This window comes from Cariama cristata, unplaced genomic scaffold (genome assembly GCF_000690535.1).
Source record: "Cariama cristata isolate BGI_N322 unplaced genomic scaffold, ASM69053v1 scaffold12200, whole genome shotgun sequence".
Classification (NCBI taxonomy): domain Eukaryota; kingdom Metazoa; phylum Chordata; class Aves; order Cariamiformes; family Cariamidae; genus Cariama; species Cariama cristata.
In genome coordinates this window covers 1-17262 of record NW_009594133.1, presented here as the reverse complement: position 1 = coordinate 17262, position 17262 = coordinate 1, and the positions used below count along the sequence as shown (strand labels likewise).

At 37.4% G+C, this 17262-nt stretch overlaps 1 protein-coding gene across 1 annotated transcript in view; it reads left to right on the top strand.

The window, feature by feature from the left end:
* Positions 1-13770, top strand: part of ATXN10 (ataxin 10) — a 75048-nt gene extending 61278 nt beyond the window's left edge. Inside the window, exon 9 of the mRNA XM_009696846.1 lies at positions 13583-13770. Within this exon, the coding sequence (XP_009695148.1) occupies positions 13583-13770 (188 nt within the window). The remainder of the gene's footprint in view (positions 1-13582) is intronic.
* Positions 13771-17262: the final 3492 nt, after the last annotated feature.

Here is a 17262-nt window from a genome sequence, read left to right as displayed (position 1 = left end):
GAAATTTGTTGTACCTCTTACAATTATTTGAATTGGTATGTTTAATTTTCAGCTGCTATAACTCTGCATGGCTCCAAGTAAATTCAGTGGAGAAATGCTGAAAGATACCAGATTTTCAACTGCCGGCTGTTAGGCTTTTAGCGCAGCAGGAGAGAGAAGCAGAGTGAGACTGGGGACATGCAATTCATTAGTCCTTGGGGTCTGAAAAGTTAAACTGCAGAGAAGGGTGAATGTAACTTTAACTTTTCATATACCCGTTAAATCTTCCATCTTGGATTGGCTGTAACCTAATCATAAGTGTCCTTCTGTATTCAAAAGAAGAGTGTTTAAAAATGCAAGTGGACTTGTTTGCCTTTAGATTAAGGGGAAGTTCTTTCATGAGATAAATTTTTGGGTTTGAAAATTCAGTTTCTTACTCTGCTGCTGAGAAGTTGGGAGCATTGTGCTTTACTTATGTAACGTGTGTTTAAAAACAAATATATTAAACTTACCACAGAACAGCAGAGTGGATAATCTGGGTAATACCAGTAAAAAATTTACTCCAGATCCTGTTTTTCAGGTTATTTGGGTTGAAAAGGTGTTCTAAATTGAAATATCTTCTATTTTGTTCTCTGAGCCACCATCTTCCACATTTCTGACAGGCTCTAGCATCAGACAAGAGCTCTTCTTTTTGTTCTTGTCTTTTATCTCATCCTGAGTTCTTATGGGTCCTTCCAGTTTTATTTCTGACTTTCACAGATTCAGCTTGCTTAAGGCAAACATAAGGAGGGAGGCCAGGCCATTCTGATCAAAAGACTGTTAACACTAATCTTAGAAAAAGCGGTGCTTATGAAAGACTTTAAATAAACTAACCTGTTTATTATTGAAGACTTTTCAGTTTACCTTAGCTAAGTTGTCTGGTTTTTTGCTACTTCCTGACATTTACACTCATGAGTAACACACAAAGATGTACCTATGTACCTTTTTGTTTTGTTTTGTTTTTGGTTTAATGGCTGTCCTTAGAAATATTTATTACTATTTTAGGAAAAAACATATTATCCAAAGTACTGCGATGTAGTAGCTGTTAGTTAGTGGTAAAGCTTGAAAGTCAGAAGTGAAATGCAGTTTTGAAGATGGAATATTCTTGGGTTTTTAGGATGCTTGCCAATCTTACCCTTTTGAGATTCATACAGTAGGTCTCTTGATAAATTGATTTTGTGAATGTCTGAATTTAATTGGAATAACCTTATATAAGAGTCCATATTATATTAACCCCTAATCAGGCATATTTTTCTGTTAGCCAAAAGTAGAGTCATACTTGAAGAAAAAATATCCTGCTGGGGGTGTGTCTGTGTGTATGTACACACACATATATATGTTTACATATGTGAGTAAACACCCAGCTGGCTATGTTTTAGGAGTAAGAATTTTCAGCATTTGGGAAAGGAAAACCTGTGGTTGCTGTGGATATCCATACATAGACCCCTTAGTTCAAATAATGGATGAAAATGTAGAAAATATAAGTTAATTTTCAGATACTCCTTCCCTAAGCTGCTTCTATTATATTCAGTCTGAAAGTCATCTGAGAGGTAGATAGAAAATGCTTTTGACTTCATGGCAGAAGCAAGTATAATTGTGGTTCATGAAACTTCTGGCTAAAGCTAGAAGAAATCAAGTTTCTATGGTCTACGACAATGGCAGTTTGTTTTTGTGAGATGCCAGCAAAGACTTTTGGGGGAGCTGACAGACATTTTATTTCTAAGTTACAGGGTGCAACCTAAAACAGGCCACATACTGTAAAAAAAGCCTGACAGCTGAATAGAAGCCAGTAGAAAGCAAAAATAGGAGTGTGTGTTGACTTTTTAGAGTAAACCATCATACAGTTGAGCATTTTTATGTAAATGTGGCTATCTCATGTATGTTAGCAAGAAAATACAGCATAATGTTACATCAGTAATGGTTGCCTTTCTTTGGAAAGCTCACATTAGGCACTGCCAATGCATTTAGTAGTTGGAGGTGACCTATTTGATTCTGTATTTTCATAAGCGTACATAAAATCATGTTATTTCAGTGGATATGGTCAGTGCAAAGGACCTAGACTACTGTTGAAAACAGTAACGACCTCCTCACATCCAGTCAAGTTCTGCCCCCTTGGAAGAAATTACCCTTTTGCTCATCCCATTGACACTTGATTTGCTGCACAAGTAAGTTTAAAGTCTGCCTGGGCTAAATGGAAGTGTATTCTTTGGTAGAGGGCTTCGCTTTTGCATTATCACAGGTTACTTATCCTTGGACACAAAGCACTATAAGAATCTTATTTCTGTAAACTAGTACTAATTGTGTCACTATGACTTTAACGAAAAAGGTAGATAGTAAGTTTTTAGTGACCCAGCCGTGGTTGAGGTCGACAGTGGAAGAATGGGACTTGTCAGCACAGGTAAAAAGCAGAAATTTGTTGGCCTGAACCTTTAGGTTCGTAGTGCCAAAGACAACACAAAATATCAGCCGAGTGGAAGCCAACTATTGTAGATGGAACTAGGATGAAAAAAAAATAATGGTCAAGCAGGAAGACATTGCTGTATTGCCATACTTCAGTTCAGGCTAATTCAACTCCTGTGTGCTGAGAATATGCATATGCACAAACCTTAGCTGCTTCTCTATATCTTAGAATTGTATTCAGATGAACTGATCAGACTAAAAGCTGGAACAGGTACAAGTGTGGTTATTCATTGAGCAAGAACAGTCTGAAAGGGGCTTATTTCTTTCACCTTATTCAGCAGACCAAATCCTATCCTGTTCCTGCAAGTTGCTGTGAGTTCTTTATAGATGTATTTTGTTAGATACTAACGCAGCCTAGGGGGTCTGTGTGGCTCACAAGGGAATCCCTCAGTGTTGTATGATAAGGAGGGGTGTTTTTGGCTGCAGTAGTGAGCTGGTTTCCTAAGTGATTCCCAAGAGGCTTCAGCCTCTTCATGGTGAAGGGGGAAAAACACAGCTATTCCCAAACACTGCTTTTGGTTTTAGTTGGGAAGGTCATTTGCCCACCAATGCTTACTTCTGTCACTATGTATCAGGGCATTTTCATGCTCTTGAAAGCAGCGTTGCAAGTAAGCAGTCTTGTTTTTACAGAAGTGTTAATGGACTAAATAGATCTGGATTTCATTCTAAGCAAGATGTTTTTCTATACGATACTGAATAAAGTGTCCGGAGTGGGATTATTATAAACCTCTGAAGAGAGAGAATCTAGGTGCATGCTCTGTTGAAAAGGGTACCGGAGGCATTTGTGTAACCTAATCTTGTTTTAAATCACTCTTGACATTGGCTTCACTTCTGAAGAGTTGGGATAATACGACTTCCATGTCTTAACCCATTGTTTATCTTTTCTATATGTTGCAAACTCTTTGGAACAGAACTCAGTTAAAGGTAAACAACTCAGACTGTACTTCTGAAATGTTTATTGCAAGAAAATGTTTACTTTAGAATGAAACCAAAAATGTGACGTTTTCTTGTGAGGTGTTCTACATCTACTAGCTATGTTGGTAATCCACACTGTTCCCCAAAAACAAGTTTTCTCTGGTCAAATGCAACATTGTCCTAATATGAAAAAGACTAAGACCACAGAAAGAATGCAGTATGCAGTACAGGAAAAGGTACTCTGAGAAATGAAAGCATTGGCCCTTTTTTTGTTTCCAGAAATGGCCACAGATTAAATTTTGTGTTTGGACATTTAACAAAGCTGTAATTCCTAATGGTATACTTCAGGTTGCTGATTCTGTAATTTCAGGATGCAGTTTATTTAGTGCATCTGCAGGATGATACTAAAATTCAGAGTTTAGGGGGGGAGGGAGTATTAATTTTCTTGACAGTATATAAAATACTAAAGCAGATTTGCAGAGATGTAAATATGAATTCTGTTCTTCAGTAGCTGACTTCTACCCAGCTCTAGTAAGTGACAACCACCATCATTAAGAAACACGTGTGATGTACAGGGTCCCTCTTAGAGCTAGAGGAGGTTTGACAGAGGTATACAGATTGCAAGAAGGCTCTTTTAAATGTTACATTATAATATTTCTAATCCCTTGAGAAGGGTAATCTCTGTAGGCACCAACTCATGCATGTAAAAGTGAGGAATTAAAGTTAATAACTCTATTTCTAAACCAAATATTGTCATATTTGTCCTGTGCCCTAATCCTTTTGGTGGATTTAAATCCATGACAGGCTTGAATTCTTGAAAGAAAGCGGATCTTTAGTTACCAGGAGCACCAAAAAAAAAAAAAAAAAAAGAAACAGAGAAAATATAATATTTCACTGCTTTTATAGCCCAAACAGCTTGCTTGATTTTTCTGTAGACTTTCTTTTGAAAAATTCCCCTCTGGGCTGAGACAGAGCACTAGAAATTTGAGACCCAAAGGTTTTTGCTTGTTTTAAATAAAGCTAGGAGTGGTTCAAAAATATTGTTGAGAATGGAATGCCTTCTACAACTGCCTTATCGTATTTCAGTCTATCTTCTTGACATTGTTTCTTGTGTACCTCCAAAGAATATTCAGACGTCATATAGCCAATGCTTTGCATAATGTCTTTATTCTGACATTTTTCTGTTGTCCCATTTTTGGTCACTATTTTTAAAACAATGTAACTTGAGCTGATGAATGCATTGTCCTATGTAGCTCCTTCCTGTTCCTGAAATCTTTTTCCCTCACTTCCCAGTTCTTTGTTTAGACTTTGTTCTTTCTGTTTCAAAAACAGTTTCCAAAATCTAACCTTTCCGTGCTCACTAAGGGTATATTTGCAGTCCATTCCACTGACCTTATTGAATTGTTCTTGACTTTCGGTGTTCTGAGATTTCTTCAAGGAGAGGTGCAACCATTTCCTGAAATTGTAGCAGATATAATTGTGGCTAATGGCTATTTTGCAAAACATGAGAGAAAAACCTTAGTTGGTTATAATTTAGTTGCCTATTTCAAAACACCCATTTATTTAACTGTTGTTATTTTTGGATGCACGCTGGGCATCATATGGTGTCTATGAGACTGGAACTGGAGTTTCATTTACCTTCATTGTTTTGATTATTTGTCATAAAGTGATGTTTGGAATTACCAAAAGCAGCAGGGGTGGGAGTTATGCCACATAAGTTATTCGGAGACACTGAATCAATAAAATACTCAAGTACAATGCTGAAAGATAAGCTGACATACAGATCCTTGTTCAATCTATATAAATAGATGAATCTCTGGAGATTATAAATAGAAAAAGAGTTTCTGTCCAAATTGTGAATCAGCTTATCTTGCCATCTACCTTAAAGTGATAAATTATAATTAGCTTGACCACATCTCAGGTGTTAACTAGGTTGGGTTTTTAAGTCTACTGCCAAATTTTTGAAAATTTTATTTGACTTCTATGATTTCCACTTTAAAGTGTTTTGTAAAAGCTATTCATTTCTATATGTATGCATATAAATGCACATGAATGTATTTCTGTGTGTAGGTGAAGCTTTTTTCTTTACATATCCAAGGAAATTTAAAATGACTACGATCTGCCTGATGTTTAATCAGTTTGGGAACACGATTACCATCCCCCTATGCTTTAGTGCTTTACATCTCAATGCTTGCGGTAGGTTTTAGTAGTAATTTGATACACGAGTTTCAACTAAATGGAATTCTGCATTTTTTTTCTGTACCTGGGAAAAGAAGATAAGCTGAGGCATTTTTAACAGTTAGGTAGCAGCAATTGAAGCTTTTTCTTTTTAATGTAACAACCTGCTAACACCGGTGCCTCTTATAGATAACTAACAGATTTAGTTGTCATGAATTCTTAAAATGGGATTAGTGTAATAGAAAGGACTGTAAGAACAGAATATTGTAACTGTGGAGCATTAGGTTGAGATTGATCAGGAGTGTGATTCTTTCTGTTTTCAAACCAGGTGATTTATAGTTACTCATAATTATGGGTTTCTATTAAAAATGTAAGTCATAATTTAAAAAAAAATTGGCAGCCTAAGCAGCAAAAATGAATGTGTCGTATTCATGGTTTTAAACTAGTATTACAAGTCTGAGTATAGGAAAAAGTAAAACAAACCAGAGGTTATGGCTTAATTTTTTTTTAAAATTCTGTAAGTTTTGACATGAGACATGATAATAAAAATAGCCTGACATAGCTAAACATGTACTATGGCTTTTCTAGCTCTGGAGTACTTGACTGAAATTTTACGTTTAATTTCATAGTGTACTAAGGTGTGTTGGCACTGTGTTTTTAAGTCCCACAGAGCATGAAAGGAGGCACATAGAATATGGATTAAACGTTGTTTAGCTGGCAGGCATTAAAGATTAATGGCAATCTGGATATATAATATTGTTCAGTGGTATCTTGTGTGATCTCTTAACCTAGAAATACTAGTGATCTGGGGAGAAAAATACCCACATTGCTTTAGGTAAGAAATGTCCTAGTAACCCAAATTGCTGAAGCAGTAAGCAGCACTTTAGTGACCGTTGGGTACCATTTAGCTGGACGTCACTGACGTGAGTACGTAGTTAAAGGCAGTCAAGCCTTGGAGCTGAGAATGAGCCTCACAATTTGACTCTGGGTGTCAGAATTGGACAGTGCTGAAAATGTGTTTCTGAATGACCTGGAGAGCTTGAGCTGTACTTGTGGGAGCATAGCTAGGAGTGAGAAGGCAGCTGAATATTGTGAGCTTTAGTTTTTCACTTTTTCTGAATTACTAATAGCCAGAAGGAGCAGGCAACTGCATTACACCTGTAATCAGCCATATAGCAGATTTTAGTAGAGTTTATGATACAGCTCTGGTGCCTATACTTCAAAAGGGATGCTGGAAAATACAAATGGAAGGAAGAGGTACAAGAATTATGTAAAGCTTGGAATACCTCCCTCAGTTTCTCTCTTTAGTGTACATAAAAGATGCCTGCCGAGTGCCTTGATTATCATCTGTGAAATCTTTTTTTTTTTAATCTGTAGTGAAAATCAGTGTTTGGAAACAGTTCTAAACAAATTGAAACAAAAAATAAGTCACAGGCTATAATGAATGAGGTATTTACCCACTGGAACACTTTATTTAGGGACACAGTGAAATCTCCCAGTCAACATTGGATGTCTTTCAGAAAAAGGTATGAAAATATCTTGTACGTGAAACAATCGACAGGCTTGATTTCAAGAGTGGCTGAACTTTCATTGTTTGTGTTCTGTGCAGAAGTATTGAGCAAAAAAGGTATAATCGTCCATTCTAGTCTTAAAGTATATTTGTTGGCCTTAGATACTTAAATGGGTGAACTTTCACTGAAAGTTATGCATGAGATTTAACATGCCTGTCTGATTATACAGAAGGTATCAGTCCCATTTTAAAGAAACTTGTATCCCACAAAGTACACTTTAAGAAATGGTTTCATCGTTACAGATGATGGGTAGGACAGAGAGTGATAAAAGTACAGGCAGCCAGGAAGATGGTGATTGTCTGCTAGAGGAAGAGAGAACTACTGGTATGGGAGGTTAGTGAAGGCTTGGGAACTGGAAAACAATATTTAATGTACAATTATTTTCTGCTACAGATGTTTCCTAATTTCTGTAGGCTGTGAATTACGGAGACTGTTGCCTTAGTATTGAAATTGTTTTGATTACTTTCAGCTGAGTAGTTTTACCCGTTTGTCAGTCCTGAGATGGTATCGTTTGAGATCTTTCTCTGGCAAAGCAGCGTGCTTCTACAGAGTGTAGAATTCGAGCTGCAAACCCTAGTTCAGGTTTTTGAGAACAGGCTTTCTGTCGTTACCAAAATATTTTGTGGAAGCAAATGTGTATGGGGAGTGCTTGCAGTAAGCATCAGCAGCCCAGCCTGGTGGTCCTGTCCCGGTGAGGAGCAGGGTGCAGGCTGGCTGCAGGCACCTCATCTCATGCATGGCCAGTGAAGCTTTGCTGCCACGTAGTGGTGGAGATGGAAGCTTGTGTGACGGTGGATGGTCCAACCCTCCTGCTGATCCCTTGGGCCAGGTGAGAGCTACCTGTAGGAGAAATGAACCTCTGCTTTAGGTTCCCCAGTGTTACAAATCTTATCCCTAAAAAGCGTGATCAGGAATAAATGCCTCTTCCAGCATCCAGTGGTGCCACTCCACCTTGGAGGCTTCCAGGTTAGGTGAGTTGTGCTGTGTCTGCTCTGCAAGAGCCAGGTCAAGCAGAGGAAGGATGGAAGGACATTCCCAGCTGATGCAGCACTGCCTGTTTCTAGCTTTTAAACCCAGAATGTGATGACTGTAATCATAGGTGGTAATAACTGCTATGGAATAAATAAAAATACAGGGCACTGAAATATTTTAGACCTTTTTATTCTAACTTCTAGGCAGAGTATTTTAAGTTTATGTAGGCTGAATTCCTGAAATTTTCTGATGCTGGTAATTTAATGTCAGGTATAAATAGAGTCCAAAGCATTAATTCTAAAAATATGAATTAGCTTCTTTAAAATAAGTAGATAAACTAAGATAAAACCTCTAGTTCTTTGCATTTTCTGTGAATACTTCTGGGGTAATGTCTGAAGCACACATAAAAGTTATATAAAAAAGGTAAAGGAGTTGTAAGGAATTGCTATCATCTTACACAGCTTCTCAAACTTTGTATAACTACTAAAACCCCCAACAGGAAGAAACTTGTAGAGCTTTGTAAGCAACTTGGCTGACTGTGAGGGACCAAAATCTTGACTGTCTACTACGTGTGGTCAATCACAGCGCATTGATCCAAACTGTGATGAACAGTTGTGGTAGCTGTCTAGAGACATCTTTTTATGGTCAGAAGAATTATCTTTTAAGTTGCTGTGAAACAAAAGCACTTAAAAAGACTGAAAGACTTGAGGGGGAAATGGCTTATGTCTTTTTAGTGTGGTCCAGTCAGGTCTGTAAGTGGAAGTGATTCTTCTAATGTGACGCTTTAGTATTTCATTCCTGTCTACAGAAGTTTTAGTGATAATTAGATTACTTGTTGAAGACCAGAAAGAAATACAATGAACAAGAATTGTATCTTCATTATCTCTGGTTTTTAGCCCTATGGACCTGTTCCAGAAAAGCTCTTAGAGAAGCGGAGTGGTTTTAGCTGTTGCATAAACAGCCTGTTTGACTAGGGTTCCAACTCATGTGGGTTGTCATTCTTGGTAAGGTTTTGTATCTCTTCCTATATTTGATTAAAATGTAGTTAATATTTAAATAGTCAAAAATCTGACTTAAATGAGGTAATGGAATTGGGCAAAGAATATCCTCTCTTATTCATTAGGCCAAATGATTCTTAAGGAAGAAAGTTTCCCAAGTAATCATTTACTTATTGAAAATCAACTGTAGTGCAGGAAATGGTCTAACTGGAGAAAAAAAAAATGTATCTACACTATGTAATAAATCAAACTCTCCACCAAGGTTGTTATATTTAGAAATTCCTCAGTATCAACAACTATCAAAGGGACTTAAGAAAACAGATGTACATATTTCATTCTCCTTGTCACCACTCTTCAGTATCCTGTATTAGTTACTGATAATACTTAACTTTTAAAACTTACTACTTTCCTTTTTCAGCAACATACTTTCAAGATTACTTATGCATTGCTGTTCATCTACCTTGTCAGATTCAAACCTCATTAATAATTACATCTACTATCTTTCATACATAGAATCCAGATTGTTTTATAGAACAATTCGTAGGGGTCCTGATGGCTGCAGTAGACTTGCCAATAACATTTAGTCCAAATTAGACCTGCCAATATGAGAATGGAAAGCTGGAATACTCTCTTTGGGAAATGGTTTGTAAGTCCTCCCCTCCAGTAATACATCACAGTAAGATATTGGTTAGCAACTCCTGACAGTACGCAGTTGTACTTTCACATGCCATTAAACAGTCCCATGGGCTGTTGCTAGCATTGACTCTAGCGACCGCTTGTAGCAGAATCCATATGAAAGGAAACAAGAGAATTGTGAAAAGTTCTCTTTGCAGTCAGTGGCAAAACTTCCATGGGATTTAGTGGCATAGATTTTCATGGTTTATGTTGATTCCAGATAGTAAAATTTTTCATCCTTTAGGGCAGATTCCTAGCACATTTTCTTCGCCTCTCTTCTTTTCTCCTTGTGTTCCCCCCTCCCTGACAATTGAAGTTATGACCCAGAGGAGTTTAGATGATAAATTTTAAATTGCTGTATGAAGATGTTACAGAAATATTGAACCCAGGGCAAGTTGATTCAGTTTTGTTATTGTTTGTATAAGTCAAAATAACAGGAACCCCATAGCATACAGTATTGAAGGATTTTTGGAAAAGAATTGCTATAAATGCTTACAAGTGTTTGCTTTCGTTTACTAAACACCGGTAGTCTAGTAACGAAGCTCCTGCAGAATAAAATTAATTTTCTTTCTTTAGTATGACCTCTGCACTGTGACAGAGATATTGTCATCTTGTTTATAATATATATTAGAGAGTGCAGTATGTCCTGTTGGGAAAAATCTAGACAAGTCTGTGCAATCAGATCTACTGTGCTTGCTGCATTTCTTTTCTTTTATGCAGTTTCACAACAAACCGGCTCATGCTCCTATTTGTAGTAACTATGGAAACTTTAGAAGCTCTTTCTAAAGCTGAGCATACAATAAAGTGCTTAAAGTGTTGGTAGGATTAGAGACTCTGGAATATGTTTAATTTTCTCTCTGTGTCTGTATCTTTGGAGAGGAGCAAGAGGGTAATGTGAATATTAGCTGGGGACTAGCTTTAATCTCTGCTGACACTTAAGTCTGTCTAGTTCTGCACACAGCCATCCAAAGGTCTTAGCCTCACACAGCATGCGAACAAGGGAAATCATGCATATTCATGACTGAATTTACAATGGAAGACCTACCTACAGAAAAGAGTTTTTCAATGAGTGAAAATGTTATTGAAACCATTTTGCAGCTTCAGCTACAGTAGTCAATAATGATAAATGCAATAATGATGATAGAGTTCATAAGATAATGGGGATGTCTTAGATATTATGTAAGCATGAATGGATATGATAATAGGGAAACATCATTTGCGGTGGGATTTAGCACTGTTTTTGTGTTGAAGGACTTAAAGACGATGGTAACAGGACTATTCCCAACGCTCAAAAAAAATTTTTCGAGAGTGCTTTTTTCTCTGTGTGGCGCTTTGCATGATTGAGAACTGTCACTCTTTGAAAATTCCTTTTATTTTTTTAGGAGGTATTCTTTTAAGGAAGTGCTGTATTTTATGCAGAGCTGTATTTTAGGAACACAACGAGAGAAGTCTGCACCTCATCCCGGAAGCAGAGCCAGGGAGGGTGGCAGCATGTTTCCCACAGTCCATTGGGAGAACTTCGCATAACTTTTTGGCACTCGTGAAATGCCCTAAATGAGACCTGGGAAAGACCTGCCAGGTATCAGCCTTTCTTCGTCTGCATCCATCAGTGTGCACACTTCACTATTCTGTAATTTGTTCTCACCAGGAGCTGATGAGTGAGATTCTGCTCATATATGATTTTATTTCTTTGGTATTGTTGTTTTGTATACTCAAACATAATCTTCAGTGGAAATACTCAGTTTATGTAACTTAAATGTAGCTTGACACTTGTCTTTTCACTTAACTATAGTAGTGATACATTGACAGGAGATGACATTGATATTCTCTGTTGTGTTCACCTGTTAAGGCTTTGATGTGATACATAATTTTTTTTTCTTAATTACTTCCTCTGTCATTACCTCGCACCAGAATTTTTTAAATGAAAGAGGTGTGCACCATGTTTCCTGACAAAGTCTGGAGAACTCTGTCAGAAAAAAGCCCTGTAGTTATTACTGGTTTGCCATTTTTGATTTTCAATTGTAGGCTGCTTGAGTGTGAAAATAAATGTAAACTGCTATTAAAAGGCAGAGGACTGTTTCACTGATGCATGCCAATGCAGCGTTGTTCCCTAGCGTATATGTTTCCTGTGATATTTGTCCAAGCTACTCTTCATCTAAACGCTCCTCTCTCTGTTGAGGATTCCTCGTGTGTTTTTTATTTCAGTCCCTTCTCTATTCTCTTTTGACATCTAAGTAGCACTGTGGTTAGATATGGTCATAAACTTGGGTTTTTTTGTTCTCCTGTATTCTCAGTTTATCAAGTCTCCTCTCTTAAAACATAAACTTGTGAAGGCAGGACCTGGTCTTACATTAAGACGACTGCTTCTGCTACATGCTGTTGTTCATCCCCGTTGCCTGGTGCATCCAGCAACCCAGCATGAAAGACTGTCTGCCTCTGCTGAAAGTGTGTAAGCCTAAGGGGTAGTGGGAGGTGGCAGTAAGGTGGGCGCAGCAGTCAGTGCAAGGTGCACAGAGAAAATGGCAAGACTACTACTGTAAGAATGTGCATCCAGTGGTACTGGGTTTTCCAACCGCTGTCATGACAGATTGTGTAAGAGAGTCCAGTTCCTGTATTTTACTATTTTGGCTGAAGTTCCCATCTTCCACAACTGAGGAGTTTTCCCTTCCTAGTCACCCCCTGGCAAATGCCCATAAGAACACTGTCTTATCTCTGTGCCTAGACACTGTTCAACCCAAAAGATGTCAAGGAGATGAGTAAATTATGCATATTCTTCTACTGGATGTGAAGCTACATGTAGTAAATAATTGGTGCCCTGCAGGCAAACCACTTTTGTGTGATTCAGAATGGCTTGCCTCCCATATGGGTAAGCTGGGAAAGATAATATCATAACATAGCTTTTCAGCTGCAGAATTGGGACTAACATCTCTGACACTTCATAAAATGAACACCGTAGTTCACTTGGAAGATGCCTGACTGATAATCCTGGGAATTTAAATCCTTTGTCTACGGCCCTGACATGTGCCTCAATCCTGGCCTCAAGGGACCACCTTAGAAGGTGAATGAGTTGCAGCTTGTGCCCATTTAAACATGAGCAGGAGCTACCTGCTGGTGATCTTAGTGTCTGTTCAGTTGGCAGGTTTGTAAAAGCACCCAGGCACAAAGAACTGAGTTTAGGTAACATTAAAAGTTAAATATTTTTAACTGTCTCCTACATCATTTGTGCCTTTTTCAGCTGTTAACCTGGGTAAGATGTGTTTCTCTTTCTCTACATTTCTTCAACTTTTACAGTGAAAATAATAGTTGTCATCTTTCTTGTACCTGATTTACAGCTCATTTTGTTTGCCAGTCCTTGGAAGTGGAGTGTTGAAGTGTTCGGATCCTAAACACAGTGACTGACTTTTTTTTTTTTTTTTTTTTAATCTCACTAGGAAGATCATTGGAACATTTCAGTTAACTGTAATTTTGGTTTAAAACAATATGTCCTTTTAATTCCTGCAGTTCATTTGTGTTTTGGTTTTTCTTTTTCTAATTCAAGATAAAACCTAGAAAACTTGCCTGAAGTTAATGGACATACCTCATTTAAACTTAAATTACCTCATATGCAAGTATTTGCAGGTTCAGAGTCATTGCCTGTAAATGTCTTACTTTTTCAAACCCTTGATTTGTACTGTTTTTCTGGGTTTGAGGGATGGGGGGGGCGGGTGCAGGGGGAGGAAGGGAATGCAGTAATAAATTAAAACAAGCATTGTTTTGTGTTTAAATAAATACATGATCCTTAACTTTCTCCAACAGTTGTGAGCCAGTGGGCAGTATATGCTCTCCGAAATCTCACTGAACAGAATGAGAGAAACCAAGAGCTTATTGCACAGATGGAGGAGAAGGGGCTGGCAGACAATTCTAGCCTTGAGAGTATGGGTGTAGAGGTAGAGAAACGAGATGACAAGTTAATTCTGAGATCTGTCAGGAAAAAGCCATTGTGAACAAAAAATTAAGAACAGACAAATCAGTAAAAGAGGATTTCTCTTTTAAAATATTTTTCCCTGCTCAGGCAATCAAGATTTCTTCAGTCTTAGTTCCAGTCTGCCAGAAGTGTTACGTTCATTCTCAGACAAACTGCCAAATGATACTTCTGCCTCACCATTGTCAACAAAAGGACACCTACACATTTTCTAAATATCTAGGTAAATTAACCTATGGAAAAAGATCCTTCTTTTCAGATGGCTGAAATTTCATTATTTTCTTGTTTCATTAGTAGAAAGATGTCATGCGTGCAATATTGAGTTGTTGTAATTTGCATTACTGAACCTGGAGATAACTATCGTTAAAAACTCGGCAAAGATAACTGCTTTGCAGTCTGCCTCTGCCGTTGAAAAGATCTGTGCCGAGTCAGGGCTAAACAATGAAAGTTACTCGTTTTCAGTTATGGTGCTTAAATATCTCTGCTTATATAAGGATCAGTGGAACACTGGATGTAGATAAATATTTAGTGAATTAAACACAGCATGCTTTCTGTGTATTTAAATTATTAGTAAATTGTCTTTTCTACCTTGTTACCATTCAGTCTTCATGACAAGTATATTAAAAACAAAGCTGAAGCTGTTGTGGCAACAGATGCTACATTCCTTCGCACTGGGGCATGTCTCTGTTTTGGAGACTTGGGTGTTTGTTTGAATTTTATTTGTTCCTTTGGATGGTAAGTCAGCCCACTTTCCTTTTATTTTGCACTTCTCATGGGTTTTCTGAACTCTGGCAGACTGCTGAAGAGGTAGTTTCTCACTGTGATTAATTCTAGCAGTTTCTTTTCACCCCTCTGCCTTTCCAAAACATTGACAAAACTCATTTCCAGTTAATTAATTCAAGAGAGGCAGAAGAATGGAAGGCCCTGCCTCTTCATTTTGGGTACCCTCCTATATTGTTGTTGGACCCTGCCACTGTGGAATGTGGCATGAATGAGATGGGGGGAGAAGGGGGGTGAAGAAGGGCCGGGGGGGCACAGTTAACTCTGTATGTGCCATAGCTTTGCCCTGCTAGCTGAGACATGTAATGCTTCATGCATAAGCAAAACCAGAATTGCAGCTTAATATTACTAGCACTTGTGTATCATTGCTGTCATTTGGTAATCTTCAGTTGTGTCCGACAGGAAGGTCTCAGAAAGTTAAACTGTTCACGTTGTTGTCATCATTTAATCCCATTCTTAAACGGAAAAGCAAGTTTATGTCCTAAAACTACATGTATTTGTAACAGACATTCAGCCACGTGCATCAGCTTTTGCTCCTCTTGTTTGTTTTTTGATTTAAAAAAACACATGGTACTTTGAACTATGAGAACTATATAGTAGTACTTAAAACTGATGGTGAGTATAGCCGGACTGCTAAGATCGTTTCCAGTTAACCGTAAGATTTCAGTGTCTACCGTGCTGACCGGGTGGGACTGTGGAATTGACCTAGTGGGTTTTTAGTCATGTCTTGCTTTTCAAGGCAATGATATAAAACTGCTGTCTTTAGCCGTTTATTAAGTAAAGGATGTATATAAAAGGATAATGGCAATAGGAACAAGGACTGTAACTTCTGTTGCTTGTAGTGACTTCTTACTTGGAAAACAAATGGGGGAGAAAAATGTTCTTTGTTTTAGCAAAGAATAAATACGAATATAAGCAAAGTGCTTTATTTGCTTTTTTAAAAAATAATTTGATAGGAACATTTCAGCAGATATTAAAAACGGTTGTGTTTAAATGCTGGTTTATAAAGTCATTTTTATACAGGTAGGTGCCTTTTGCTAGCTGAATGGAAAAGGATATATGTTTTTGATTCTTCTTGAGCACATGGCCTATCAGATAACTTCCTCAATGATTTCTGATTTCCATAAGCCTTACTTCTTGTGTTTAGGCCAGATTTCATTTAGCAGGTTAATTAATGTGTCACATAAGATTTGCAGCTGGTTTTGTTTGGGTTTTTTAATCTTTATCTCCGTAACAGAACAGAAAATTCATATGTCTAGCACCTAAATGGCAAAAATACGAATTCTACTCTTAAAAAAAAAGTTTTATTTGGAAGGCTACATCATTCAACTTCAAAAGGAAAGATTCAAACTTTTGCTAACAAAGGAGCATCAAATTAATAGCACCTAGAAATAAAGTCATTTTCAATTGAGTAATTATAAAACTTCAAACATTTTTTTTTATTTTAGCACCACTACTTAGGAAGCTCATGTTATGTAATTTAACAAAGTGAGAAAAAAAACCCAAACATAATTATCCTGAACAGAAAATGAACTTTCTGTGTAAGGAAAAAATGCAAAGAATTTCCTTTTATTTAGGGTAATAAAGAGTTAAAATCCTGTTCACAAAGCAAATCCAGAAAGAACTTTGGTTGTGGAAAAAACAGTGGGAGTCCCTTTTTCCTTTTAAGCAGTTGGGAATAGACAGGGGGTGTGTTTTGTTGGGTTTTTTTTTTTAAACTTGATGGTTGTATACCCACCAACGGAATATGCAGGAACCCATAAATATAAGCCAAATAATAACAAACACAAATAAATAAAAGAGTTTCGTGTGTTTCAGTATATAATGGAGTAATAGTTGTGTTTTCTAAATGGGAAATGTAGGGCTTTCACAGTGGAGAACATGCTGATTACTGTATTGTGAGTGGCTGGCTTTTGATTTTCCTAGATGGATTAATTCTCAGAACACAACAGCTTCCCTGTCCTCCCCCAGTGGAGTCCCAGTCTCCAATAGACTTGTTTTATATGCTAGGGGATTAATACAGCGCAGCAATCAGTCATAAAAAGCAAGCTTTATTGAGTTTGTAAAGGGGCAGAACAGTCAGATCAAGTCTTGTGACCATCTTATTGCTTTCGAGTGCTTTCAAACAATAGTGATCAGATCTTTTTTTTTTTAAAGGCCTATTTTTTATTAAAAGGGAATAGGGAGTTGGTTTTTCAGTGTAAGTGGATAGATTTTTTTTAAAGAGCTTTCTTGCAAGTTGTGAGAAATAAGCTTAAATGTTTGCAAAGCTCTGAATTTGTGCTGCTGCTAATAATTTATGTTTGTTTTGCCTAAAGCACTTGTAAAATAAGTGCAACCAACAGAAAATAAAATCCTGGGCAGTTAATGCCATTTACATTATGTCTTTACATAGCAGTTGATTTTATATTTTGAGGTTGGTGTGAGCGTTTGCATAGCGACACTCCAAAAAACCTCCTCTTTATTTGCAAATGAAAAAGTACTAAAAATGTGAGGCCATACCAAACATTACCTTAAGTCTTTGTAACTAGCCTTATCTGTATCATTGGTTTAGGTTGACTTAGCATTTGCTGTCTCCCTACAGTACTCTTAGTAGACTTCTCCGTATTAAATGTTGGGGAGAGGGGGGATTTATGAAGTAATGCAGAAGAACGCATCACTTCATAAGATCCTTCTGACAATCCCTAAGGTTTCTTTATGCAGTGTACCCTACTCGGGTATCTGAAGGCGGCAG